At 55.6% G+C, this 27,182-nt stretch overlaps 1 protein-coding gene across 8 annotated transcripts in view; it reads left to right on the top strand.

Moving 5' to 3' along the window:
• The window catches only part of CTIF (cap binding complex dependent translation initiation factor), a 286,823-nt gene that overhangs the window by 193,114 nt on the left and 66,527 nt on the right, over window positions 1–27,182 (top strand). For 7 of the 8 annotated variants that reach the window (XM_045790034.2, XM_045790031.2, XM_087869837.1 and 4 more), the window contains 2 exons: window positions 2,817–3,309; window positions 6,179–6,478. In XM_045790034.2, coding sequence (XP_045645990.1) covers window positions 2,817–3,309; window positions 6,179–6,478 — 793 coding nt within the window. The remainder of the gene's footprint in view (window positions 1–2,816; window positions 3,310–6,178; window positions 6,479–27,182) is intronic. The other variant, XM_045790033.2, reaches the window with a different exon arrangement.

The raw sequence follows: 27,182 nt of genomic DNA, 5'->3' as shown, positions 1-27,182 counted from the left end.
CAATAGATGCCAAGACCAAGATGACAGAAATGTTAGAATTATCTGACAAAAGATTTTAAAGCAGCCGGCATAAAAACGCTTCAAAGGACAATTAGGAACACACTTGAAACAAGTGAAAAATTAGGTCTTGGCAGAGAAATAGTAGCTATAACAAGGACCCAAATGAAACTTAATAGTTAAATTAAAAACTCAATGCATGGCCTCAGCAGCAGAATGTGGGGACAAGGGCAAGAAACCGGAGTACTGGAAGATAGAATAGAAACAATCCAGTCTGAGCCACAAAGAGCAAATAGGCTGGGGGAAAAGGTGAACAAGCTTCTGGGTCCTGGGAGTCCATAATAGCGTGTCTAACATACGTGTTCTCAGAATCCGTACAGTCGAGGAGGGAAAGGATGGGGCCGGAATTACCCAGAGCAATAGCGACTGAAAACAGCGTGTGTGGTGGTGGTGGGCATGTGAAATGGTACAACCTCTCTGGAAAATAATTCAACAGTTTGGGGTTTTTTTTAAACTAAATAAGCAACTACCCTGGGGCACCTGAGTGGCTCAGTAGGTTAAGCATCAGACTCTTGGTTTCAATCTGAGGCTTGTCAGATGGAGCCCCACATGGGGGAGCCGGTAGGGGTTCTCTCGCTCCCTCGTCCTCTGCCCCTCCCCCTCTAATAAAAAGAGAAAAAGGAAAAGAAATTCATGTTCATTTAGAAAACACAAATAGAAAAGAAAAATCCAAAAAAAAAAAAAAAAAAAGAAAAGAAAAGAAAAATCCTCATCCCATCCCCCAGAGATAACCACTGTTAGCATTTTGGTGTGTCTGCTTCCAGATTTTTCTAGGCACGTAATTATTTGCTTTAAAAAATAGCACCATACTATACATTCTACCAACGGGTGCTCCCATCAACCAGAGTCAAGTCTTACACCATGTTCTTAATGTTCCCCGTTCAGTTTCTCCCTGTTAACACACCTGCCATGATGAACACCCTTGTACCTACATCCCTGTGCAAGGCTTTTGATTATTTCCTTTGGGTAAATTGCCACAGCTGGAATTATAAGGTCCAGTGGTTTACAGTTCTAGAGACTCCTGTAACAAATCGTCAGATTTCCTATCAGAAACATACTAATTTCTACTTCTACCATACAATGTTTTATAGTTGCCATTTGTGTGCAAACAAAAGACTACATACCTGTCTCTCACTTGACAACATTAATTCCCCCTTAAAAACCTTGCTAGTAGGGAAGGCTTTTCGATGAAAAAAAAATTGTTGTTTTCATTTATTGTAATGGGAAAGTGATATGTTTCACCTCAACCCAAGATGCCTCCAAATTCTCACAGGTACAAAATTATCAAGTGAACATTATAATTGAGTTTATATAAGTAATAATAGTTTCAAAGTAAATAAATACCTTTTTTGTTTATAAAATGCAATGCAATGAAGGTCTGTTCTGCCCACCAGAGAGATCAGTCACAAACAAGGGTATAAGCCTCATTCTTCAGAAGGTAAAGTCTTCTTTCTGGAAACTTCCTTCACCGACTTTGCAAGTTTTGAGGGGCTCGTGGTTATCTTGTTCTCCATCTGCACTGCATATAAGGTCAGGGTTTGGAGAATACCATGAGGATGGGCACAAAAGGGCTTCCAGAGATGAAAGCAGGCTTTGTACACAAGACAGAGGGTCCCCAGCACGCACCCTCCCATCCTCTCGCCTACCTTCAGTCCACAAATCAAAACGTTTGGGGCTCATCCCGTGTGCACACCTCAAATCTGTTCCATGTGATATTCTCTGCCTTCGAAAATAGCGTGTCCAGTAAATCAGTGAGTCAAATGTCACTTTTGTAGTAGTTAGCTCGAACTCCCGTAACGAAATACCAAGACAGGGTGGCTCAGCAACAGAAATTTAGTTTCTGGGAATTCTAGAGGCTGACAGTCCGAGGTTAAGGTGTCTGCAAGGATTGGTGTCTTCTGGGGCATCTCCCCTTGCAGGTGGCTGTCTTGCCATCTCCTCACGCGGTCTTTCTTCTGCGTGCCTGCATCCCTGCTGTCTCTCTGTGTCTAGATTTCCTCTCATAAGGACACCAGTCAGATTGGATTGGGGCCCACCCTAATGGCCTAGCGGATTAACTTAATCCCCTCTTTAAGGGCCCTATCTTCAAATACAGTCACATTCTGAGGTCGTAAGGATTGGGGCTTCCACATGTGAATTGTGGGGGTGGGGGACACACAATTCAGCCCGTGACAACTTTTCATTGCACATTTTGTTAAGGGGCTTGGGGTGGAAATGTCAATCTACCAAAAAAAAAAAAAAAAAAAAGATTGTTTAACAAATGCTATAACTTTACAAGAGCCATTATGGTAAAAATTCATTAACAGGATAGTTGTTACCAGACGCAGGTCGGTGTATGTATCTTTGCTGGAACGTGCATGGAATATGTTTGGAAGCTTCCCAAAGTGGTCACAGTTGCTTCAAGAGAACAGGGCTGGGTGGCTGCTGTCAGGGTCGGGAGGATTCTCTCTCTCCTCTCGCGCCTCCTTTGAATTTGGTTCCCCACGCATGTGCTGATGGGTATTCTAATAAGGGAATAAAATAATACTTGAACTCAAAGACCGACTTAGACCCTCGGGAATCACAGGGACGTGTCTGTCTCCCGCTCTGCTGTAGCCGCCGGCCCCAGTCACCGAGCCTGGCACGGAGGAGGTGCTCCGGAAGGGAGCTCCGAGAACGAATGAATGAACAACTCAATGAATTGCTCGCCTGGTGTTTGGCACAGGGACCCTGCGCAGCCCTCCTGGTGACCCTCTGTGTCTTCCCTCTTTGGTTTGCAGACGGCAGCAGAGACCTCCCGGAGGAAACAAGCCCCAACAGCATGGTGACCACCAGCCAGGCAGTGCCAAACACAACAGGGACCACCAGAAATCCTACCAGGGGGGCTCGGCGCCCCACCCCTCAGGGAGGCCCACCCATCACGGCTACAGCCAGAACCGGCGCTGGCACCACAGCAACATGAAACACCCACCAGGCGACAAGGGGGAGGCAGGTGCCCACCGCAATGCCAAAGAGACCGTGACCATGGAGAGCTCCAAACTTGAGGACGTCCTGGGGGACACTGGGCACAGTGGCCTCGAGCCCCCCCACAGCCCTGATGCCCCAGCCCCGGTGGCTTCTGAGAGGCTGCCCCCACAGCAGCCGGGGGGTCCGGAGGCTGAGACAAAGCGTAAAGACAGTATTATTCCCGAGCGCATCGGGGAGCGGCCCAAAATTACCCTGCTCCAGTCTTCCAAAGACAGGCTGCGGCGAAGGCTGAAAGAAAAGGTACCGGTAATTGCATTTTTGTTGTTCTCTTGCACCAGGGAGGACAGCGCGAGGTAGGCACTTTGGTAGGTGGGCGCGGGGTTGAGGTGGCCACCACTGCCTTAGGGACCCCTGCCCATCAGAGGGCCGGCTCATGGCCAGCTCTGCATGAACCCCTCCAGCACATTCCAGCTCCTCGCCTTCTGCCTCCCCCCCCCCCCGAGAGGCCCAGGGGGGCACTGGGCACCAGCCCCCAGCCTGAGAGGGAAGGGGAAGAAGGGGCACATGCCCAAGGGGGATGGGAAGGGTGCGGGAAAGGCCTGTTCTTCCCTCCAGCCTTGTCTGTGGTCAGACACTGTCCTGATAGTGCTAAAGGGCATTTGGGGGGAACTCAAGAGCTGATACTATGAGAAGGACCGAGGCTTCTCCCCGAGGTAAGTGCCAGCCAGCTGCGGTCCCTGCCAGGGTCTAGAGCAAAGGTGAGTTGGGCGGAGTTCGAGCAGGCCTCAGCTTTGCAGTTCTCCTTCATCAGACAGCCGCCAGGGGAGGATAAAGGGACAAAATTTAAGGAGGCCTTCATCCCCAGCATCCCACAGGAGCCAACCCTGCGCTGGCACAGCCCTGAGAGTGAGGGCCTTCTTAAATGTTGCCTCCGCCTCCCGCTCCGAACCTCTCTGTCTTCACTTTCCCCCCCGCCCTGGCTTCCAGAGCCTGGCTCGCTGATTCAGGAGGACATGTCCCTGAGCCTCTAGAGAAGGGATGGGGCTATGTTGCTGGCAGCCTCAGGCCCACTGTGCTCACCCTAGCCCCCTTTCTGCCAGAAACACAGGAGAAGTCACCTTGGGGAGGAGCTGTTCCTGAGAAAGGCCAGCTTGCCCCCAGCCCTCCCCAGAGTCCTCCTTCTGGGGCTTCTGCGGAGCTTGAAGCTCTGAGCTTCTCTCCGGCCTCTGTCAACTGCCTACTCTCCTCCACCCTTTGCCCAAGAAGCCAGGCCCAGGTCCACACTCACGCAGGACGAGGCAGGTCAGACGTCTTCCCCAGCCAGCGCTTGAAGCTGAGATGTTGCTCCCAGCATCCTTTGCGGACCCGAGTTCCCACCACACTGCTCCCCATGGGGCAAGCAGCTGTGAGGTCCAGGAGGAAAGCATCACTCATTTCCTCGCTTCTCAAAGGTGGGAGCCTGAAAGCGGTTCCCAGCTGGTGACCAGTACGTCTTCTCCTGAAGACCTTCCAAGACATGTTCCTACAGCCTGGCCAGGGGCGAGCGTCATTCAGCACATTCCCTCCAGTTCTACTAAATGTAGCTGCAGGGTCACAGAGTAGAAACAACATGGGCTTGGGGCGCCTGGGTGGCACAGTGGTTAGGCATCTGCCTTCGGCTCAGGGCGTGATCCCGGTGTTACGGGATCGAGCCCCACATCAGGCTCCTCCGCTATGAGCCTGCTTCTTCCTCTCCCACTCCCCCTGCTTGTGTTCCCTCTCTCGCTGGCTATCTCTATCTCTGTTGAATAAATAAATAAAATCTTTAAAAAAAAAAAAAAAAAGAAACAACATGGGCTTGAGAGTCCAGCAGACCAGCTGATGCTCGCTCTGCCTTTGACTGGCTAGGTGACCTTGGGCAAGTCACCTAACCTCTCTGAGCCCCAGCTGATTCATCTGTACCGACCTTGCAGACAGACCATGAAGATGAAATGTCATGACATGCGTAAAGACCCTTGTGGGTGGTTGTTACTTTATGTACAGACCACTCTTCTGCCCTGGGGCTCAGACAGTTGGGCAGTGGGGTGGGCAAGGAGGGGCTAGAACAGATAGGGTAGATCCATGGCACCCATACATGGGTTTCAAGGACTCCCCTTAGATGAGGCCCCTGGATTCCTAGACCAGGAGGACATCGGCGTAGACAGTAGCAGGACTCAGGGAGAGCTATGCATCGTCTAACCTCCTCATCTTACTGGTGAGTAAACTGAGGCCCAGAGAGTGGAACCACTGCCCGTGGCCATATGGCTAGAGGCAGAAAGCAGGTTCTAGAACCCTGGTCCGTGCCTCCCAACCTAGAGCTCTCCTTGTTGAGAACAGTCGGGCAAGCGTGGGACCTCACTTTATGTCCCTGACCCTGCCCTTCACCCCGGTCTCACATCCCAGCAGTTAGGGCGATCACATGCTTGGCCATCAATCCATTGCATTTGAATAAATACTTTCGAGACTGTCACATGCCATTTTCTTCCTTCACCAGCCCGGGTCCGATCTACTTGCAGTAAAATTTCTTCAGGGTGTTGAGTTTATTGTTTGAAATTTCCTTCCAGGAAGTGCCAGTCGATTTAGTGGCCCATGGCAGGATTCCTTGGGAGACAGCATTTGTTAGAGAGAGCCAGCACGGTCTCCTACGGCCATGTTTACCCAGAGAACGTGACCGTCCTTGGGCTGTAGGAACCAAGAGTCTGGAAGACAAGATAGCCATCCCGTAGGTGCCTTTAACCAAGGTGGCAGGCATTTCGGATACTTCCTTCCTTCCCGCCCTTAGACTCAATATTTTGTTTGTTATCTAATTTCGTCTTTTACAAGCCCCATCAAGTCATTTCTAGCTTGAGACATTTTATAGGCAAGTAGACAAACACAGCCAATATATATGGGAATCCTGGGTAGGAGTTAGAGCTTGCAAGAAGGATCAGCCCCAGATGTCACAGGAGCCAAGAAAAAGGTCAGCAGAGGACCCTGGGGCCCAAGGGTCCTTGGTGGAGGTCAGCATTCCGAGAGGGACCAGATCTCAGGTTCGAGAAGGTAGGGCTGGATCCTTTCTGGGGGCGGCAGCCCTCCCTCCAACTGGTCACCCCCAGCGGTAACCCCCACCCCCTTGGCTCCACTCAGGCGCACCCCGGTTTGTCTCCCACACCCCCAGGATGAAGTGGCCGTGGAGACCACCAGCCCTCAGCAGAACAAGATGGACAAGTTGATTGAGATCTTAAACAGCATGCGGAACAACAGCAGCGATGTGGACGCCAAGCTCACCACCTTCATGGAGGAGGCCCAGAACTCGACCAACTCCGAGGAGATGCTGGGCGAGATCGTCCGGACCATCTACCAGAAGGCCGTGTCCGACCGCAGCTTCGCCTTCACGGCCGCCAAGCTCTGCGACAAGATGGCGCTCTTCATGGTGGAGGGCACCAAGTTCCGGAGCCTGCTTCTGAACATGCTCCAGGTAACCGGACACCGGCAGCTGCGCCTCCCCGGCCCCGCCCCGCCCCGCCGCGCCGCCCCTGGGTTATTACTAGAGAGAAGGCTGCAGATTCTGACCACAGTGGAACTCTTCCCGAGTTCCAACCTTGCCCGATTAATTATAGAAAATAAAAAGGCACTCGAGGGGCGAGGGATGAGTGTCCGGATTTGCATGTGTTTGTGTGAGGGCTCCATGGTTACAATGGACCAATATAATTTTATAGGTGTTTCATGTTTAACCAGCCTTTCCCTCTTTCTATTTCCATGATAAGAGCGCTGACGCTTGGTCTTAACCCGGCTCTTGCTTTGACCTCTCCGCGTCCCAGCAGACGCGAACTTGGTGTGGACTTCTCTGTTTCTCCTCCTCTTCCTCCTGCCCAGGACCACCCCCCACCCCCCAGCCCCTGGTGGTGGTGTAGCTGGTGCTTAGATGGGGGTGAGCAGAAGGCACAAAGGCTTGGAGCAGGACAGGTTTGGTCTGGCTGCCGATACACTGGGCTTCCTGAAATCCCTTTTAAGGCAGAGGGGAAGCATGGAGATCCAAGACTGTCTTGTTCCTAGGTGCCTTCCCACTCAGAATCCCTCCAGAGAGCTTAATTCCAATCCTTTTCGTCTCTTCCTGCACGGGTACCAGTGCTCAGTGCTGTTTTATCGGCGTTAGAGGGTAGTAGGTACGGACGTGGGCGCATAGACTAAGACGGTTCCATCTAGTGAGCTGGAGACCGGTACCCGCTCTTCTGTCATGGGTGCTAGCAGGTGAACTGGTGGCATCAAGGAGAAGTAGCAGGTGGCATGGCGCAGCCACCACACCTGGGGACTCTTGGCTGCAGAAAAGTCATCTCTACTCTGACTTTGTACCTTAGACTAGCTGAGCTGTGAACTGAGTTTCCAGTCCAGATCAGGTAAGATAGGAGCCTGGAATTTCTGAATGCCGAGTTCCAGAACTGGGAGAGACCCCCTGCAGGTCTGTCTGAGCAAGGGTGAGCGTAGGATAGGCCATCCAAACCACAGTCCTTCTCAGAGGCAAGGGGCTCTATCCATAATTACACCCAGACACCAGGCGTAAACCAAGGCATGTGGTCACGCCGGTCTTAACCAGCTGGTTCAAAGTCTGCCGTTTCTTCCCCAAAATACAGGGAGGAGGGAGCCCCCTCTATGTGCTGCCCGCAAGGCTCCATCCCTGCTGTCCTCCCCTCTTCCTGGGGAGTCTGCCCACTGCAACTTGAGCCGTCGCTGGCCAGCCCGGGTGGCTTCTCTCCAGCTCCAGGCCCCGATCAGGTTCCCATTCCTGGATCGCCCACGCTCCCCTGGTGACGAATTCCCGCATTACCTGAGGGATTTGCACATCGGGCATGTTCCTCACGGGCCGGAATGTCCTGGGAGAGTGTGGAGGGTGGCGGTGGGGAACAGTGTACTGCCAAGCACGGGGGAGTCAGGGACGGGATCGGCTTTTGGCTTTGACTTTTCTTCTTTTTCAGAGAAGGGCCAGGATAGGGCAAGACTTATAGACAACGGCTGCCAGCTCCAAGTAACCTAGCCAGAGCCAGTGGTGGACAGACATCCAGGGTGTGGGGACAAGACACACCCAGCCGGGAAGGGCAGCTGGCCGCAGGGTCCACCCAGGATCCTGCCCGGGTCAGGCATTTCTTCCAACGACCTGTGGTCAGAGCAGCCTTGCCCACAGTGTCCGGCAGGGCATCCAACCTGGGACATGCTCAGCCACAGAAGGGGGCTCCGTGGCACACCCGCCTCTCCACCAGCCACAAAGTGGACTGGCTCAGCACAGCAGGAAGGGAACCTGTTTGGCCCCACCAAACTCGATGAGTCCCCTTTGCATCCCCCGGCTAATAACGTCTTGTGGAATTAGTGTGCCGAGAGACATAGTTTGGCAAATACTGGCGCAGGGCAAGAGCACTAAATTGAGAGCTGGGAACCAGGGCTTCACGACCGGATTCAGCGGTCATCAGCTGGAGCTGGGCCTCTGCTGCTCCCACCGGGCAGTGCTTGGCTTGGCTGCTTGACCCTCATCCGTGGACCTTGCAGGTTGACGCTGCTAGAGATGAGTCAGGAGCCTCGAGGGGGGACACAAGGGGCCCACGGGAGCCTCCTTCACCCTCACTGTCCCTGGGCCCTGCCACTGCCGGACACAGTCCTGGATGCCCCTAGTCCTCAGAACCCCACCCGCCCCTAGCATGGCTCAATGTCGGGTATGACATACACTTTGAGAGCCAGCCCAAGAGCCCCAGCCCTATGATGCCACCTCGTCTCTGGGGCAGAGGAGGGCTGTCTGTTCCACATCTGCCATTTGCCTGGATATAGTGTTTGTGGGTCAGGTATTGAGAAATCGAAATGTCCCCCGTAGGCCCCGTCACCCCCTGTTCACCGCTGGCAGCCCCAGCTCCTGTGTAAGCTAAGGAGAGAGCCCCTTGAAGGGCTTGAGCTGGACACTCACTTTCAAGGTGGGCAGGCTGGATATGCTGGCTAGAGGCTGCCTCTGAGCTCCTGACGGCCCCACTCCCCGATTACAGGGCCCAGAGGCATCCAACCCCATGGGTCTGCTCGGGCCACCTCGGGCCCTGCTGCTTCTCCCTGGCACTGAGGAGGGAGCAGATTGAAGTCAGCTTTCCAAGCAGCTTGATTCATGGCCATTCACCACCCCAGATTTACAAGGTACAAGAGGGAAATGGACATGGCTTATCAAACCCCACTTTCCTTCTTCACGCCCACAAGGGTGTCTTTTTTGACTTGCCTTCATTTTCTGGCAAGCCTGATTTGTGTCCCTCTCCTGGTGGACCGCCTCCGGCCCCCAGAGCTCTTCCCTTCCCCTTCTCCCAGTGCAGCTCGTCCTCGGCTCCATCCTCTCGAGACCCACTGCCTCTGGATCTCCAGCCAGTCGCTTCGGTGGCCTCTGAGATGCCCCTCATGCGGCCAGTTGGGCTGCTGCCTCCACGTCAGAGGCCCGGCTTAGCGATGCTGGCTGCAATGGGGCCAGGGTGTGAAGTGCCCTATGAACACAGCTCCCAGCGCTGGCTTTGGACGGTGCCTTCCTTGGCCGACTGCTTCTGCTGCCCGGGTTTCAGCAGTGGGAGCTGGCAGCATAGAGGGAGGGGGCAGGCTCTGCTCTAGTGGGCATTCTGGTAGAGGTGTGAGAGCTGCCTGCCAAGCAGGGGTGCAGACCCTACGGGGCGGTGAGTGGGGCCAAAGGGAGGTCAAAGGACCCTTCCCAGCCAGGGACTCAGCATGGTCCTTTCTGGCAGGACAATGCCAGAGCCCCTAGGGCTTCAGTGGACCCATCCCCGATCCCAAGGCTCAAAAATGGTCTTCCATTTTTACATCAAAACCAAGTCTTTTTGCCTTAAATATGGTCCTTTTCTTACTGTTCTTGTAAATAAAATTCTACTTATTCAACAGACATTTCTTAAATGTCTGTATGCGTCGAGCGTTAGATCGGTGCTCCTCAAACTTGAACGGGCTTTTGAATCGCCTGGTATTTCACTTAAATGCAGATATGGTTCCTTCGCTCTGAGCGCGCGCTGAGATTCTCAGGTCTGACGAGCTCCCAGGTGACGCGGGCACTTGGGCCCAGGGACCTGACATGTTGAGTCACAAGGCCTTGTATTGGATGACTGATGGTTTGGGGGTGATGGGTCAGTTTCACAGATGGGCCCACTGAGGCACAGTGGGAACACTGAGTTTCAGCCACCGGGTTTTCTGTAGGCCAGCAGTTCTCAGCCTAGCTGCCCATCAGAATCGTATGGAGAGGAGCTTTTAAAACCTACCGGTACAGGGGTCCTACCCCACCCAAACCAGTTGAATTCGGTTGTCCAGGGACAGGCTGGCCATCCTTTTGAAAGCTCTCCCCCAGTGATGCTGCTGTGTGGGTAGGTGGGTACCACCTGTGAGGTAGAGAGACTCCAGAGATGTCCTGATTGTGCCGCCGTTGTCTCCTATGACCCAGCTGCCCTGCCTGTCATCCCGTGAGCCAGTAAGAAATTCATAGCAGGTACTGGACTCTTCCTTGAGTAGTGGGGAGGACGCGGAGCCTGAGCTAGGGAGCGAACACCAGAGCAGGGGACATGGCCACTGAAACAGTCCCTTTGCTTGTCCGGCCTCGGGTTCCCCTCTGGGCAGCAAGGAGGCTGTTCTGGACCATCCTGGCGGGCCCTTCCTCACATTCCTCGCCATCATTCCAGGGTTCCTCCGGGAGCCGCTCCACGCTAACCAAGTCAACCGGGCAGGAGCACAGAGCCGTCTCTCCTCGCCGCTGGCCCTATTACTCTCTGTCCTCGGCTTGTCTCCCCGTGTCCTTTTCCTTTTTCTTGGCCTCGGACATTTGTCGGAGCAGGTATCACGTGTTTTAGGAAAAGGACCTCACTCTGAACCCACGTGGCCAGGGTGTGCCAGAGGCCGGGCCACCCGGGAAAGCCGGGGACGCGATTGGCTTCACTGCCTAGCGTGCGTCCCTCCACCCCCTCCCACCCGGCGCCAACTTCACGTGTGCAGGGTCCCACACCCACTAGAGTGTGTGCCTTGATGCTTTCTGACTTGCAGGAGAATGTGGGGTGCCCAGGCCCCCCGGGTGACAGAAGTCACCAAAACTCTCAGCCTTGATCCTTACCCAGGAATCACGGGATGATAATGCAGTGGGGCGGGGGGAGGGGAGGCTCCAGCTTCACGAGGTGGAGAAGAATGACAGTGCCTCTTTTTATGGGACCTCTGGAATGAGAGGAATTGGAGGCCCGAGCCCCCTCCGCCCAGCACTGCCCTGTCACCACCCCAGGCCTTTCACTTGGGCTCCGGGAGTGCTCCTTTGCCGAGGTATGCCTGGGTAGTACAAGTTCAAGCCCTCCTCTGCTGAAATGTGCGTGCCCTGTTTAGCCGAGAGGTGTCTGCATCTGAGCTATGCAGAGCGAAGTATTATTAGAGCAAGCATCAGTGTGTCTGTAACTGACCCCAGCTCTCCCTAGCAACCGTTGCCAGCAACACATCTAACAGAAGGATGCGATACCTTTTTTGAAAAAAAGAAAAAAAAAAAAACAACTCATCTCAACTCAAGTCGTAAACACAACAGGGCTGTTGTGAAAAAAAAAACAAACAAAACAAAATGCCAAATCGGAATCTGGCATATGACCAGAAGAATAAATTCTTCTCCACCAGCACCTTCTCTAAGATTGTTTCTTTAAAAAACAAAAAACAGGGGCGCCTGGGTGGCACAGCGGTTAAGCGTCTGCCTTCGGCTCAGGGCGTGATCCCGGCGTTATGGGATCGAGCCCCACATCAGGCTCCTCTGCTATGAGCCTGCTTCTTCCTCTCCCACTCCCCCTGCTTGTGTTCCCTCTCTAGCTGGCTGTCTCTATCTCTGTCAAATAAATAAATAAAATCTTTAAAAAAAAAATAAAAAAAAATAAAAAACAAAAAACAAAAAACTGGCTTCAAGCTACGGAACAGATAAACTCTTGTGTTTCTGGCTGGGTCACCAGTCAGCACTGTGTTTGGGGCTTTCGATACGTGGAAACTCCATTGAGTGGTGCCGGGGCTGCATGGGGCTTCTGACGGGGTCTCTGGGAGTGATTTGAACTATGGGTTTTAGGCCCAGAAGGCGCACTCGAGATTTCCTGGCCTGGTTACCCCGTCAGTACATCAGAAACATAAAATACATCTCCAGGGCTGGTGTGACAGGTATACCCTACTCTTGCCCTGTTTCTCCCATCCTCTGCCCCGTCTTGGTCCCCCATTTGCTGGCTTGGGCAGAGGCCCTGGGCCATCCTTCTAACTGCACTCATCAGAGAGAACTTGCTTCTCTGCTGGTTCTTGCAAGGTTTCAGGAAAATCAAACCTGTTCCTCTTCACCCACAATCTGGAGTTCCTAACTCCCATCTTTTATGGGGGGAGAGGGGGCTAACGTTGATTCTTGTTCTAAATGTAAACTCTTGAGAGCAGGAGTCCTGGCTAAGGTGGCATCAGTCCCCGGCTGCTGGCCTCATGACTTGGACATAGTAGGTGCTCAGGAAATGCTTGTAAGGGAAGGATGGAGCCCTCCGTCTTAGGTCCCAGTGCTCCCTGGTGTGTGATGGGCTCCTCCACTCCTGAGCACTCCATGTGTCAATGTCAAGACTCTCTCTCTGACCTGGGTTCCAGGGCAGGAGTCCTTCCCCATGTTTACAGATGAGAAAAGTGGCTCAGGAAAGCTACAAGCCTTACCCAAAGTCATGGTGCTGAATGGGAGCTGTTAGTCCAGCACCCCAAGCTCCTGGCTCCTATGCCACCTCCCCCAGATAGGGTGCAAGGGTCAGAAAGTTGGGAAGATCAGGAATCTGTCTCCTGAGGCTATCAGTGGGGATTCCAAAATCCACCCTTCCAGTATAATCCCGCTGCATTGCCAGCAGTCTCTGAGTCTGAGCTTTCTGGGCCAGTGGAGGGCTAAGGGTGTCTGAGGAAACACCTTCAATCTCCATTGGCTTTATCCAGATGAACCACACAGCTGCTATTCCTGAGGTGAGAGCCGGTTCTCCCCCTCGCACCCTCTCCCTGCTCAGACCTCCCTCACCTCTGCACGCCCACCGCTGAGCCGACGTGCACTCCAGGCATGGAAACTAATTTTACTGTTGGCCCGAGCCAGGCATACCCAGGGATAGAAGCGCATTGTTCTGTGCATTCCAGAGCCTGAGCAAAGCCTGGGACTGTACCCACCCCGAGTTCCCCTCCACTGGTTGCTAGAAATCAAGAGGGGATAAAAGCAAAGGGCTCCCGGCTGTGTAGACCGCTTTCCCCGTGGACAGATTGTCGATGGCAATTGCAAAGACCCACAAAAGGTCTTTTTTTCTTAAAAAAAAAAAAAAAGAAAAAGAAAAGTTGCCCCACCTACTGGCTGGGGTGCAAGCACCCTTTGAGTCATTATGCCTGCCTGTACTGCAGCCCATGCCCTGTGAGGGCCACGGGGAGCTGCACACATATTCCCCCGACGGTGGGCACCAGCAAGCCTGCCTCAAATGCCATGGGAGACCGACTGTCCCAGGAGCTTGACCTTCTGCACCAGAGTCCGTGGCAGGCACGGCTACCACGCCAGGGAGAGCCGATGCTTGGCTGCTGCAAGGCTTAGTCTACCCTACCAGCCCCGGCGGAGACACACTTGTTGCCCACCCTGGCTTTGGAATGAGCGGATCGTACCTTCTCTCCCCAGTCCTCATTTCTTCCTTTCAACAAACCCGTTATCGAGCTTTTGCTGCATATCTTGCCCCCTGGCCCAGCCTCCCTATGTGTCGTCTCTGCTAATTGCCCACCCCTCTGGTCTCTTCCCAGTTTGTGCAGGTGGACTACTGTCCAAAGGCTGAGTGTTGCACTTGAATCCCCAGCTGGAGTGTCTCAAAAGCCCCAGGTTTCTCACATTGTTCAACTTGGGGTGGTGTGGGGTGGAGGGGGTGGGAGGGCATGGTGGTTTTCAAAAGTACTAAATGGAATTTCGGAGTGCTGGGTGAGACAGAAGCAGCCCATGACTTGAACACGAAAAAAACTTTTTGAATTTTCAATGGGAAAATAAGCAGAGGAAAGAAAATGATCGTGGACCCTCAGCAAGTCCCAGAAGGGGCCTGGAGCAACAGCTTGCCCGTTACTGTTTTCTTGTCGGAGGCTGTGTCCCTTGGCGTCTTAGGAGCAAAGGTTGTGTTCTTGTCATCTTTGTGCCCCCCCCAACCATGCCAACACATAGTGGATACTCGGCCAGCATCAGATGGTTGGTTCCAGGAGCTTCAGTCCAGCGGGGACAAAGGAGCATTGGTGGCAGCAGAAGGGGACAGATTCAGTGTTCTGCTCCCGCCCATCTCTGGGCCAGGGGAGCTTTACCCGAGTCAGAAATTGTTTCGCCATCACCCGTGTCCCTTGCCAGGCCGTGTCCTCCTCCCCGCATACCCTCACCCCCCACCCCGGCTTCATTTTCCTTGCTAAATCCCCTGATAGAACTTGGCCAGGCGCTTCCCTGTCTGAGGCTGCCATGCCGAGGCGGGCACTGTAGATAAGTGGGTTATCGGAGAAGGCCAGCTCGGGTGTCCCGGGCCCCAGAGGGTCACCCCTGGCTGGCTGGCAGCTCACCCCCAGCACCTCCTCCTTCCCCCTTTCCCAGAGCCAGGCCAGCAGGAGACAGCAGATCCTCCCCGCAGCTCAGTGAGTGGCCAGCCCCCAGCCGCCGCCGGGAATCTGAGCTATGCTAAGCCACTCCAGATCACAGCATCGCTGCCCTGCCCAGGCACGGCCGGCCCAGACAGGGCGCCTCTACCTGCCCTGGCCGCCTCTGGAAAGCTGGCACTGCCTGGGCCGATGGAAAAAATCTCCCTGCAGGTTATGTAACTGCTCACCACCCTGTCCCTGGCTCCCCAGGGAGGCTCGCAGCCACCACCAGGGAAGAGCGGCAGTCTCCGGGCAGGGAGTGGATGGCGGAAGGTCATTCCTTCAAAGAGAAGTCAGTAGTCTTGAGTCACTGTCCATGCTCTTCCTCTGAACCCAGGGTTCACAAGGCCCCGAGGAGACTGCTGTTCGCCGTAGCTTGGGGAACTCAGACGCCTGCCCCAGCCTTGTAGCCCAGAAGAGCGAGAAAGTCTTGTCAAGGGACCTGGACTCAGCAGGAGGGGCTGAAAAGGAGAACGAGAAGGATGGTGTCATTGTTGGCTTATTTGGTTTGGTTAGGTTTCTTTATTTGGCCTTTTTTTTATGGTGATAAAATATAGGCAACATAACATTTACCATTTGGACTGCGTTTAAGCGCCTGAGTAACCCCAAGCACAACCACGGGGTCGCACAGCCTCTACCACCATCCACCCCCAGAACCTCTCATCATCCCAAACAGAAGCCCTGTAGCCACCAGACAGTAACCCCCCAGCCCCTCACCTGTCTCCATGCCTCTCGTGCTCTACACACACGTACCGCACAGACACGGATTCACAAGATAGTTGCCCTTGTGTGTCGGGCTGATGTCACCTAGCAGAGTGGTTTCAAGGTTCATCCATGTAGCACACATCAGAACGTCCTTCCTTGTCACGGCTGAACAATACTCCATTGTGTGTATCTGCCCATTTTGTCTATCCATTCATTCATCATCGGACACTTGGGTTGTGTTGTCCTTTGGCTATTGTGAGTCACACCGCTGTGAACGTGCGTGTACAGGTATCTGTTTGGCCCCTTCTTTCCATTCTTGTGGGTCTATGCCTAGAAGGGGAATTGCTGAACCACATGGAAATTATACTTTTAACTGCCAGACTGCTTTCTGGGAGGTTGTTTTTGGTGGGGGAGATATAATGAGCCAAGAACCAAAGAAACGATGCAGGTAAGGGACAGTGGGAACACCGGCTGGCCTGGAATCGGTGTAAGCGGAGAGTTGGAGGAAGTCCGTAAGTTGGAACGAAAGGGTTTGGACTTTATGGAGTAGGACCAGGGAGCCATTGTTGTTTCTTGAGCTGTAGCAACCCAAGGTTAACTAAAAATCAGAGAACGGTAGGGACCTGGGGGGAGGATCTATAGATTACCCATCCAACCCTTTCATATTGTAGATGAGAGACTAGAGGCCTAGGAAGGTCAACAGAAGCCACGCTCCAGAAGGACATGTATGATGGGTTATAGGATGTTATGCTGGGAAATCTAGAAATCTCTTACATCAGAGAACCACGAGTTCTGGGTGACCAGTGCTGCTCCAGGCGCACCTCCCCCTCGCCCTTCTTGCCCCCGTACCTGGGTGCATTGGCCGTGTTCTGGATGCCTGGCGTGAATGAGAGTGACTTGTCAGAAGTTAAAGAGGGTGGGAGTGGGGCGGAGATGGTTGAGGGGACTGAAAGAGGATGACAGGACAACGATGTAAACAGCCAGCAAGAGTGTCACTCTTGTCTTGAACTTGCTGCTTTCAGGGAAGCTGGTTTCCATCCCCCTGGACAAATAAGAGGTCCCCATAAGTGGACAGAAGTCTTCCCAGCTCCTGTCTGGGTGGCTGCTGAGCGGTCACCAGGCATCCCAGGGTGCAGAGTGCAATGCAAGGGGCCTTGGGGAGGCCGCTTGCCTCGCCGATCACCCCACTCTTGACGGTCCCTGCTGGGACTGAGCACGTTCCAGAGGGGTTGTGCCACCATATGTGTGCGTGCCTGGATTGTTTGTGACCAAGACCACCACACTGCTGTATAGGGCCCAGCTCGGCCTCGGAGCAGGGGTGATACCGAAGGAGGGGGTAGCATAGGCGGCATTCAGGGATGGCCGGGCTCCAGCTCCAGCTGATGAACGTCTCTCCGTAGTTGGGATAAGTGCGTTCTTGCACAGCTGCGTATAAATCAGAGCTCCATGTGTTGGACTCGCACTTGCCATTGACCCCCATTACACAACAGTCATTGCATTGCTCTGGGTGCTGAAAGATCCCTGATTAAAGGAGTAGTATGTCTAACACCGTGTAGAAGCAGAGTCACTTGGAATCCAGTGTGTAGGCCACAGAGACTGCCACGTGGCAGAAGAAATCACTGATGAAGCCCAGCGTCCAACCCCCACCCGGTCCAGTGTCTAACCCTGGTTCTGGTATCAGTCAGCTGGCGACTTTGGGCAGATCTCGCATTCCGGCTGCCCTCCACTTACTCTTCCATTAAATGGGGTAATAATACCTGTGTCCTCTTAAGGCTCCTCCCCCAAGAGGAACTTCGGAATTTCGTAATATCATGTTTTTCCCTTTGAATGGGATTCATCAAGGTTCCTAGAAGAGCCCCCCACCCCCAGACCTTCTACAAGCCCAGGGGCCACCAACTCGTGCTAGAACTTGGGATTCAGATGTGGCATCTGGCTAGCTCTGGGATTCAGCCACAAGGAAAGCCCTCACAGGCGCCCTGGGGGTGGCGTGGAGGCCCTGCTGGGTGCCCCGTGCTCAGCACTATTAAACCCCAGTGAAGCGGGGGCACTTGGCTCTAGCAATTAGATGTCTGCTGGAGGGGCAAGACCAGCTCAACCAGAGAGCAGTTTAGGAAAGTCAGAGAAGGGGGCAAGCCCTTTAAGTGCTAGCAGCTGGGGAAGGCTTCCTGGGGGAGGAGGCATGAAAGAAGAGACAAGATTTGGGGAGCCAGAGGAAAACAGGAAGAAGGAGCCAAAGCAAAGGCTTGTAGGTGAGAGGAGCCTGTGGGGCGTAGTTGTGTGGGGGAGCCTGGCGGGATGAGGCAGGTGGTGCCCTGCCAGCCTGGCCGAGGGTGTCCAGGAAGCACGGGGAGCTCCACCAGTGTCAGCAAGCCCCGGTGTGAAGCTGCCCAGCCAGGCAGTGACCCCAGGCCACAGTCACCACACTGGCCCTTTCGTCTGCGGGCACTTGCTTCTCACCATTGCAAGCCAAGATGGTTTTAGACCAGACCTAAAACTTCTCCTTCAAGAGTAGCATGCTCCCCTCCAGCCTTGGGCCACAAACTGTCTTGGGCAAGGGACAGGGAGGGCCGCTGCATCTGGGGCCCCAGCCAGCCTGCTCGGGGGGCCCGGGATGCCAGGGTGTCCCTGAGGCAGGTGGCAGGGGCCTGGCAGTCGAAGGCAGGGTCCCAGGTGCCCACTCACATGGCTCACTCAGCCCCTCCTTATGGATCTGCTCCGGGGAGCAGTCTGGAGGTGGGTGCCCACATGCTTATCTCCGCGCAGACACCCGGCCCCCTCCCTGCCACAGTCCGTTAGCCTACAGGGACCAGAAGCAGGGCGGCGGGTGAGGCCGTGGGGCCGGGCAGCCTCACAGAGCCTCACTGCTCCGCTCTTATCTCCCCCTCCTCCACAGAAGCCCCTTCTCCTCCTCCCCCCAGGATGTGTTTTCTGGCCTGCCTCAGCGGGGAGAGCAGGAGACAGAAGTCTGAAGCCAGTCTGGTCCAGTTCCACGTGCTCTGGGCCTCAGGGTCCTCCCGTGGTCTGGGGGTCGGCCTTCCCACGGGGCAGCAGGACTCCTGGCTCCTTCTGTCTGGCTCCCTCAGTCCCTTGAGCACGGTGGGCTTATGAAGGTTGCATGGGGGGTGCAGGACCGAGGAGCCAGGAAAATATTTGGGAGTTGCTTAGGGGCTGGAAGAGAAGATGGGGCGTGCTCAGGAGCGGATTTGAAGGTGTGTTGGAGGAGGGACCGAGGCCCCAGCCGGCTGGGTTCTAGCTCCTACCCTGCATTTCTCCAGCCGCGTGACCTCGGGCCAGCCCTCCCACCCATCTGGTGGCTTCCTCACCCATAAAATAAAGGGGTCAGAAGGGCAGTTTTGAAGTCCCTCCCAGCTCTGTTATTCTAGAGCAGACATGCTGGGCACACAGAGTGCGTGCTCATTGCCCACTGCAATCGGTCAGTGGGTGGATCAGTGAAGAGCAGACGCCTAGGGGGTGTGGATGGGGGGAGGTCTGCCCTGCCCTCTGCTCCTCCCTGCCCTCCTGCCTGGTCTGTGGAGTCTGCGCTCTCCTAGGGGCAGAGCGGCCTGCAGGGGGCGCCAGCACGCAAGGCTGGCCTCACCTGCCCACAGGCCCCTCCTGGGCCAACCCAACGTCTTGGCATCCTGGGGGTTTTCCCACGGGGGAAGATTGAAGCCATATGATGGTCGCTCTGCCACAAAGCCACCCTCCCGTGTGCAATTTGCAGCCCCTCAGGGGCCCCAGCCCTGAGTCTAGCAACCTCAGTCTGAGGGTCCCTTCCAGACGTCTGTGGCAAGCCCGCAGAGCGCTCACTCCGCCAGTGTCTGGGTGTTCCGGTCCGGTGTCTAGCTGGAGGCCCCTTTCCCCCTCCCTTTTCGTCAGGCAGTCACTCTGCACGCACTTGGGGTGCACTGGCTGGGGGCAGTTCTGTGAGGCGGATGTTAATAGTCCATTCTACACACGAGTAAAGAAAGTTCCAGAAAGCTTAGGAAATACACCTGAAGTCACACAGCCAGCCAGTGCAGAAGCAGAACGGGACCCCAGTCCCCCAGTGCCCTGCACCCCTGCCTCCTCAGAACATATGCTGCCTGAGTGCCTCTGTTGGCTGACGTGTATTTGTGTTTGGGGGCAGGGTAGGGTCAGGTATAAGGTGACAGGTGGACACCTCTGAATGACAGTGTGACCAGAGCCTCCTCCCTGATGACTAAACAGGAGCCGAGTGATCTCTTCGCTGTCATCTCATGACCGACAGCATCAAGAGAATTTCCAGACCAGAGCTCAGGGGTCCACTGCTCCCTGCCTGTCTCAGTGGGGGCAGGGGGCAAGGGTGCCCCTCTCCGCCAAGCTGCAGACAAGCAGCAAGGTGGCTTCTTGTTGTCCCAGCCAGCCTCAGCTTCTCCTCTGTGGCCGTCCCCACGATTGCTCTCCATCCTGTCACCCTGGTGATTCATGAAAAAAGGCAAAGAGAAGAAAACTCAGTTCGGTTTGATTTGTCCCCATATGACAACCCCAGGGGCTAGAGGCCGCAGCTCTGGGTAAAAGTGGGTCCTGGCGAGTGGGTGCCCGCAGTGCCCTGGGTGTCTGGGCACCTGCGGGCGCCCCTCTGTTTGCAGCGCCTGCGGTCGGGCAGCAGGCCGAGGCTTCTGTGTCAGGCCCCCGCAATGGAACCCTGGAGGAAGTGGGTCCTGTCTCTGATGGGGCCTCATGCCTCTGTTGCCTGTCTAGGCTGGAGGGATGGGCGGTGGGACCTTTACCAGGTCCCTTTCTCACTGATCACCAAGCCTGAGAGGACAGGACCTCAGGCCTGCAGAAGGAAAAGGAAAGAGAGAGAGGGAGAGCTTGCGTGCTGTCTCATTTCTAATGCTCTAAATTATGAAGAAGTGAGGACCCAGGGGTGTGAGCCGAGGCAGTCTGGGTTGCTCAATCCCAGAGGAGCCCTTCTAAGGTTTCCCCGGCACGCAGCCCAGAGTGTCACCCCAGAGAAAGAGCCACTCTGTGAAAAGCCAGCTTTGCTCCCGCTGCCATGCCTTTTCTTTTTTTTAAACTCCCCCCATACGACTTGATTTATGATGACCCCAATGCATTTCAGCAGCTGCGGCTTCATTTCAGAATCAGGTTAAGTAGCCGAGGGTTCAAAACAGAAAAGGTCGTTGTGGGGGGGGGGGTGGAAGGGGGGGCTTCAGGAAGGCGAGGGACACTTAATACGGCTCATTCCCACGCACACCTCTGCTGCTGGGGCCCGGGGGTCGCGTGCATCGTCTCCCTGCGAATGTGCCACGGCCACACAGACACCTTGGCTCCTCTGCCTTCTCAAAGGGAAGCTTGAAAATATGGTGCCCTGGCACATTGCGGCTGGCTGCTCCGTGCTTCCTCTTGCTCTGGCCGGGACAGAAGAGGCAGCGTTCTTGAGAGTTGGTTGGAATGAGAGCCCCAGGGGGGCAAGATGGCCTGAGGCCAGTTCAGCTTAACAAGCATCTATTGAGCACCCTCTATGTACCTAAGGGGCAGAGCGGTGGGGTGGGGCTCGAGGGAAGGGAGCACAGATAGGCTCAGAAGCTCCTTCTGTCCCTTCCCGGTTCCCTGGTCTCCCTTCTCTCATCCCACCCCTTCCTGGCTGGCACAGCTTTCCAGCATGCAGACCAAACAACAGATGTGTGTGAAGACCCGCATCCCTGCCTCAGTGGAACTTCTGGCTTTTCGCGCCCTCTCCTTATTGTCAGGCTCCCAAATGACCCCAGAGGGCTTGCTTGCAAAAGTTTGTTCTCTGGACTTTGTGTTTTCCCCGTCTGCTCTGCCCTCCCCGTGCCTCCTGGCTCTGGCCCCAGCGCCAGCCCCTGTCTGTCCCTGCAAACACTAGTCAGCTGTGTGTGCAGACAAAGCCTTGCGTCGCAGTGGGGGCCGGGCCTGCAGAAGGGACATTTCCAGGGAACTCTGGGGGCGGCGGCTGGGAGGGCAGAGGCGACTGTCTGATAGCAGGGACTCGGCGTCACCGTCTAGGGGACTTGGCTGGGCCCCAGGGGCCAGTGGCTGTGGGTGGTGACTGGGAGAGGCGGCCAGGCTGGAAGAAATCTGCTGTTTGAGAAGTGTAGGAAACGGTCTGCAGAGAGAGATAACACAGCCCAGGCTGTGTGTGTCTGCGTCTGCCGGCCAGGGTGGCTGGAGCCGGCCGGTCTGCGGCGGTATCTAGTGAGATTTTTGTCCTGGGTTGTGAAAGTGACCTATGGAGCCAGCAGCAAGGTTCAGGGCCTGGGAGAGGAGACATGTGGCCCTCGCTCCCCTCCCCCTAGGCTGGTGTTCCTCTTGGTGTTCCTCTTGGTGTTCCTCCTCCCCCCACCCCGACCAGAGAGTAGGGGGGAGTGGGGCTCGCCAGAAGGAACATTGTTAGTGCAGTGCAAATGGTTAAAAGGCCTGGTTTCAGTCTCGACTGTATCACAGACTTCACATAGGAACTTGGATACATCCCCCACTATGTCTGATTCTCAGTCTCGTTGGCTATAAAATGGGGATTATTTATTTTATTTATTATTTTATTATTTTTGAAATAAGGATGTGAAAAGTCTGCAAACCGTGAAGTGCCGCATAAATGATTGTAAGGGTTAAATGTGCTTTGTGTCCACTAGGGCCGGCGAAGAAAGACCTGAGTCATAGGACATGGCAGTGAGCGTGGGGAGGAGGCGGGCTGTGGCAGGTTTCAGGGGGCAGTGGTGGGTCATAGGTTCCCTGGGGGAACCTGGACCCAGGGCAGGAGGGAGGGCACAGCCCATCAGAGGCTCTCTGCGGGTGGGAGTGCTGGTCCCAGGGTTGCTGACTTGAGCAGAAGGTGGCCTGGGCTCCATGCATGTCTCCAGGGAGACAGGGAAAGCTACGGGAAGCCGCTCACCCACCGGGGGCTCAGGGCCCTTGCCTGTCCTGAACGATAAAGTCCTAGCTGTTGCAGAGGAATGAGGGGTAGCTCCCCCTTCCTGTCTTAACCTCCACCATCCAAGGCAGCCAGGTCACCCTGTCCCCCCAGCCCCTCCCCATCCTGACCTGGAAATCAGCCACCTCTGGTATAGAAAGTGCAGGAAGAAGCCTGCAGAGGTGACAGGGCTCTTAGGCTGAGAAAAGTGTCCAGCGCCCTGGGGACATGAATGCCACCCACCCCCGAGGGCCTCTCAGCCTCCAGCTTCCCCTTCCTTGGCCCAGATCCCGGGGCTTCTGGGCACCAGAGGACCACAGGTCAAGTGCCAGGGGCTCTGGAAGTTGCAGGCCTACAGCTCCTGGGGCTGGCATGGAGTGGCTCAGCCTCACCTCCCGCTTGGGTTCCCTCCTCTGAGCCTCTGGGCTGAGTTGGCGGGGCCACACAGACTCCTTGGCTCCCTGTGCCTTATAAACGGGGCCGGGGCCGTGTGTGGAGCTTACAGGAGGAATGCCTGGCGCCTGTGGCCAGGGCAGCTGCTGCCCCCCTCCCTCCATTGGCCACCGCACCACCAGAGCCAGCCCAGGGCAGGACTGGGAAGTGGGGAGCTTTGCCTGGCAGGCCCTTCCCCCCTGCCCTGACCTGCCTAGCCAGAACACCCCAGATTGCAAAAGGGTTTTCTCCTTTTTCCCTAGTTAACCTTTACCTGCTCTATGTCCTAACCTGTTAGTGAGTGATGCAGTGTGTGGCCCCTCGCCTCCTCTCTGCAGAATGAAGAAGGACTGGCGACAGTCCTGTTAGACGCGGGTGCTGCACAGGCCCTCACACATGGGGACAGGCCGAGGGGCCCTTAGCTGGGTGGTGCCCGATGCCAGTCCTGGAACTGAAGCTGGTCTGCACAGGGTGCCACACTAGTGTGGTTTACGTCCGCTGTGACTCTGCCACCCACCCTGCCTGGGAAGGCCTGGCCATTATTCTGAGACTGCATCCTTCCTACTCTCTTGGCATTAGATTGTCCTTTCTTTTATGAGATGATGGATGAAACCTTTTTTAAAAACATCCCTAGCAAAATAAAACATTGGCAACCCTCAAATCGTTCTGATCCAAGAAATCCTGGAGCCCACGCCCGGCCCCCTAGTTGATGTCCAGAACAGCACACTTGAGCGGGGCATCAACTGTCCGGGTGCAGGGAAGCCCAGGCCTCCAGGGCCCGCCGGACGGGAGGACTCGATAAGTGAATGGGGTGCCGCACAGGGAGCTGGGACAGGGCACTCCCGAACCTGGGGCTGCGTGTCTCAGCCTGACACTCATTTTCAGCTTTGCAGTTTGGGTTTGCGGCCCGGCCCACCTGCTCTGTTCTCTCGGCTGGAGATGCTTCCTCCCACACGGCTGGGAATGCAGTGTCCCAGCTGCCCACCGCACGCTGCCACGGTTGGCTGCCGCTACCCCGCCAGGCCCGGGGAAACCCAGAGAAGCTACAACGGCTGCCTCCCACCAAACACAGCCCACTGACTCCTGCCCTCAGGAATCCTGACTCCAGTTCCCCGGCCAGCGCGCACTGCACCCCCAGCAGCGCGCACGGCGGCCTGACGTGCCCCTCCCCCTCCTCGCTCTCATGCGCACGCACAGTCTCTGTCCATCTCATGTGGATCCTTGTGCACGGTGGTTGACAGGCTTTTTGACACAGAGATGTGTTCATTCATTAGCTGAGCAGCTGCTGTGTGCCAGGCAGCATGCTGGGGGGAAAATGGAACGGTCTCTCTGCTGCCACCGGGTTCCTTATCATCTGGCAGGAACCAGACACAGGTAAACCAGCAACTGCGGGCGTGGCTGCTAGGTGTGATCAGAGAGGTGCACACACACTGTCTGAGCATCTAGAAGAGAGAGAGCTCACCTGGGGCACATCAAAGGCTATCAGTCAGAGAACAGACACTAGAGGTGCGTCTCAGTGGCTGGTGTGGGGGGACCAAAGAAGTATGCAGGGGAGCGTTTGCCAGGCTAACAGATGAGCATAGACGGAGGCAAGAAGCAGGAAGGAATAGTGTGCAGGGGCAAAGGAGGTGATGTTCCCGGAAGGAAGTGTGCATTGGGGGCAGAGGGAAGAGAAGAGGGAAGGGAGAGCCAGACCCACATCGGGAGGGACACTGTTTGCCCTGCCAAGGAGTAGGGACCGTACCCTTTGGTCTTTGGGGCACCGTTGAAGGTTTCTAAGGGAGGTGACATCTGATTGGCATTTTAAGTCTCCCTCTGCAGTACAACAGAGGGGGGCAGGATGAGGACTTAGGGAGGAGCAAGATGTCCCTTTCGGGGAGGAGAGGCACGATCTGGTGGCTTCCCTCAGGCAATGACAGTGGGACCCAAGGGTCAGGGGCTGACCTGAGAGTGATCTCAGGGTTGGCTCTGAGTGAACTTGGCAACTTTCCAGCTTGGGTGCCTGCAAAGACCCCTTCATTTCATATGTGTCAGCGCGGTGAGCAGAGGAAGCTTGGGTCACAGTGAACACGTATACATGGGAACAACTGCTCCATACGTGCCCAGAGAGGTCCACGCCGTCATCCTCGCTCTTCAGAAGTGGTCACCTCCAGTATCTTCCCATTCTTCCAGATAAACACACCCCAAAGAGATCGGCCCCCAGCCCTCAGCCCTTTGCTGCATGTGGGAGCCCCGAATTTTCCACACCCGGTCCATTTCGGATCAATGTGAGCTATGTGGACAGGTCTGTGCAGGATGGCTGATGGGTGCACAGGAGGAGATCCTACCCCCAACCCCCACTCCCCGCCTAGAGCTGCCAGGAGCCCCCCCAGAGCCTCCAGGGGTGCAGACAGCAGTGGTGGGGGGCTTTGGGATGCATCAAGGTCACCAAGATCACGTCACGAAACCAGGTCAGGTCTCGCTTTCTGCAATTTTTCTAATTTTGTAGTTACCTAAAGCCACCATAGCTGAGAGTAGGTTTGGAGCCTGTGAGAGTGAGAAACAGGAGTCTTCCACGCCCTCCTTCTGCCTTTCTATGAGCTTTGTTCATTAAAGAAAGAAAAGGCGGGAGGGCGGGAAGAAGAAAGAGAAAGGAAGACAAGAGAAAAGAGGTCTACCCCAGGGGCGGGTTTTGCCAGAAGCACGGAACTGGAGGGCCACCTGGCTCTGTTTGTAACCCAGCATCATTCAGCAGCTCCGGTAAGGCCGCCGGGCCCAGCAGGGAGCGACGTGAGAGCCTGGCTGCAGGCGGAGCTGCGTTCTTGCCTAGGTTCAGAGCCCAGCTCCCCCCGCTCCCCCGCACACCTTTAGACAAGTGACCTAAGCTTTCTGTCTGTTTTCCTCCCACGTGATGGGGATGATGATAGAGCCGTTAGCAGGATTGAATGAGATGCCGCCTGTAAAGATTGAAAGCGGCGCCTGGCACAGAGTGAGCCCTCCGTAAATCCCAGGTGCGACGGAGATCGCCGCCTGCACTACACAGATGCCCAGCGCTGAGCAGAAGCGGGGTGGGACTGGGGCCCAAACCCGTGACAGGCGCCGTCCTAAGTCCGTGTTTCCCCTTTGGCCTTGCCTGCTTTTCACTACATCACAATGCATGGGGCACAGAGTCTCAGCGTGGAACTCCAAAGGGACGGGAAGGACCCAGCCCAGCTGTCGTGCCTCCTGGGCCTCACCCCAGCACAGCCCAGGGGCTTTCCTCCTCTGTCTTCCAGAATCATTGCCGCCCCCACCCCACGCCACCCCCGCCAGCCGCTGCAGACTCTATGAAAGCCTTCTGCTTGGGGACAGCGGATGGACTGGATGACCCCTGAGTCCCGTCCCTCCCTGCACTGTAGTAAATCTCCCTTCCCTCGCCCTGTCACTCAGTCTGTGGCCTGCTGGGGACCACAGCCTGTCCATATGGTTTAGCCAGCGGCCTGGGAGGGGCCCTGGGATGGGACTCTGTTTGGGGCCTCCAGACCATTGAGGGAGGGGTGGGGCCGGGGTCAGGACAACAGCAGGGCCTTTCCCTGGTTCTCTGCGAGCAGCTGTGAGGGGCGCGGCAGGAGACAGATGACCGAGACCGCCCCCTGCCCCCAGCCTCACTGTTTGTGAGGGATGAGTGGGGCAGGGGCAGTCAGAATGGACTTGGCCACACTGGTTCACATCTGAAGTATCAAAAGAAAAAGAAAGTGAGAAGGGGGGGAGGGAGGGAGGGAGGTGACCCCTATCTGTCAGAAGAGAAAAACCATGAAGTGGCAAGGGCTTTCACAAGTTGACTCTCTCCCTGGCCATGTGGCCCAGCTCTAGGCCTTAAATACAGCTGCTTCCAAACCAGGAGCTGCAGCAAGGGACCTTGACAAGCCCCAGCTCTTGGTCTCCTGGGTCTCCTCTCTTGGTTGGGAATCCGCCCCCACCCCGGGAAGGAAGAAGGGGCAAGATGCGTGTGCGTGTGCGTGTGTGTGCGTGTGTGTGTGTGTGTGTGTGTGTGTATGAGATTGTGTTGCCGCGTTACACATTCCAGCTCCCAGACAGTGTGCGTCTGGCTGCTCACTGTCTGCTTTTCTTCCAAAGGGTGGTTTGCAGTTTAGATTTAGGGCTCCTGGCTATACATGGTATTTTCTCAACCCCCACCCCAACTCCCCCACCCCTCCCTGCCTTGCCCCGGCTCACATACAGCTTCCCCGCGCCCTGGAGGGGGCTGGCAAAGCAGCAAGGAAGCCTGGGCAGCCCTGTGCATTCAGATGGCTGTCTTGCTCACCTCTCCAAAGGAGGGGGATCTCAGCGGGGGGCGAGTTTCAGAGCCAGACACTGCTGCCCTGGAAACATGGCTCTGGGAGGGCAGTTCTTATGACCTTGAGTGGGAGCTCCCCCTGCTCAAGGTCTCCAAGTGAGAACCCCCACAGGAAACGAATGGATGGTTGACCCTCTGACCTTTAGGTTGGAGAAGGAGAAACCTGAATTTTTTTGGATT

Source organism: Ursus americanus, chromosome 19, assembly GCF_024610735.1.
Source record: "Ursus americanus isolate L20-20 chromosome 19, mUrsAme1.1.p, whole genome shotgun sequence".
In the NCBI taxonomy this organism is placed as follows: Eukaryota; Metazoa; Chordata; class Mammalia; order Carnivora; family Ursidae; genus Ursus; species Ursus americanus.
Note: the sequence above shows the minus strand (reverse complement) of the source record. Positions and strands in the feature narration are given on the sequence as shown.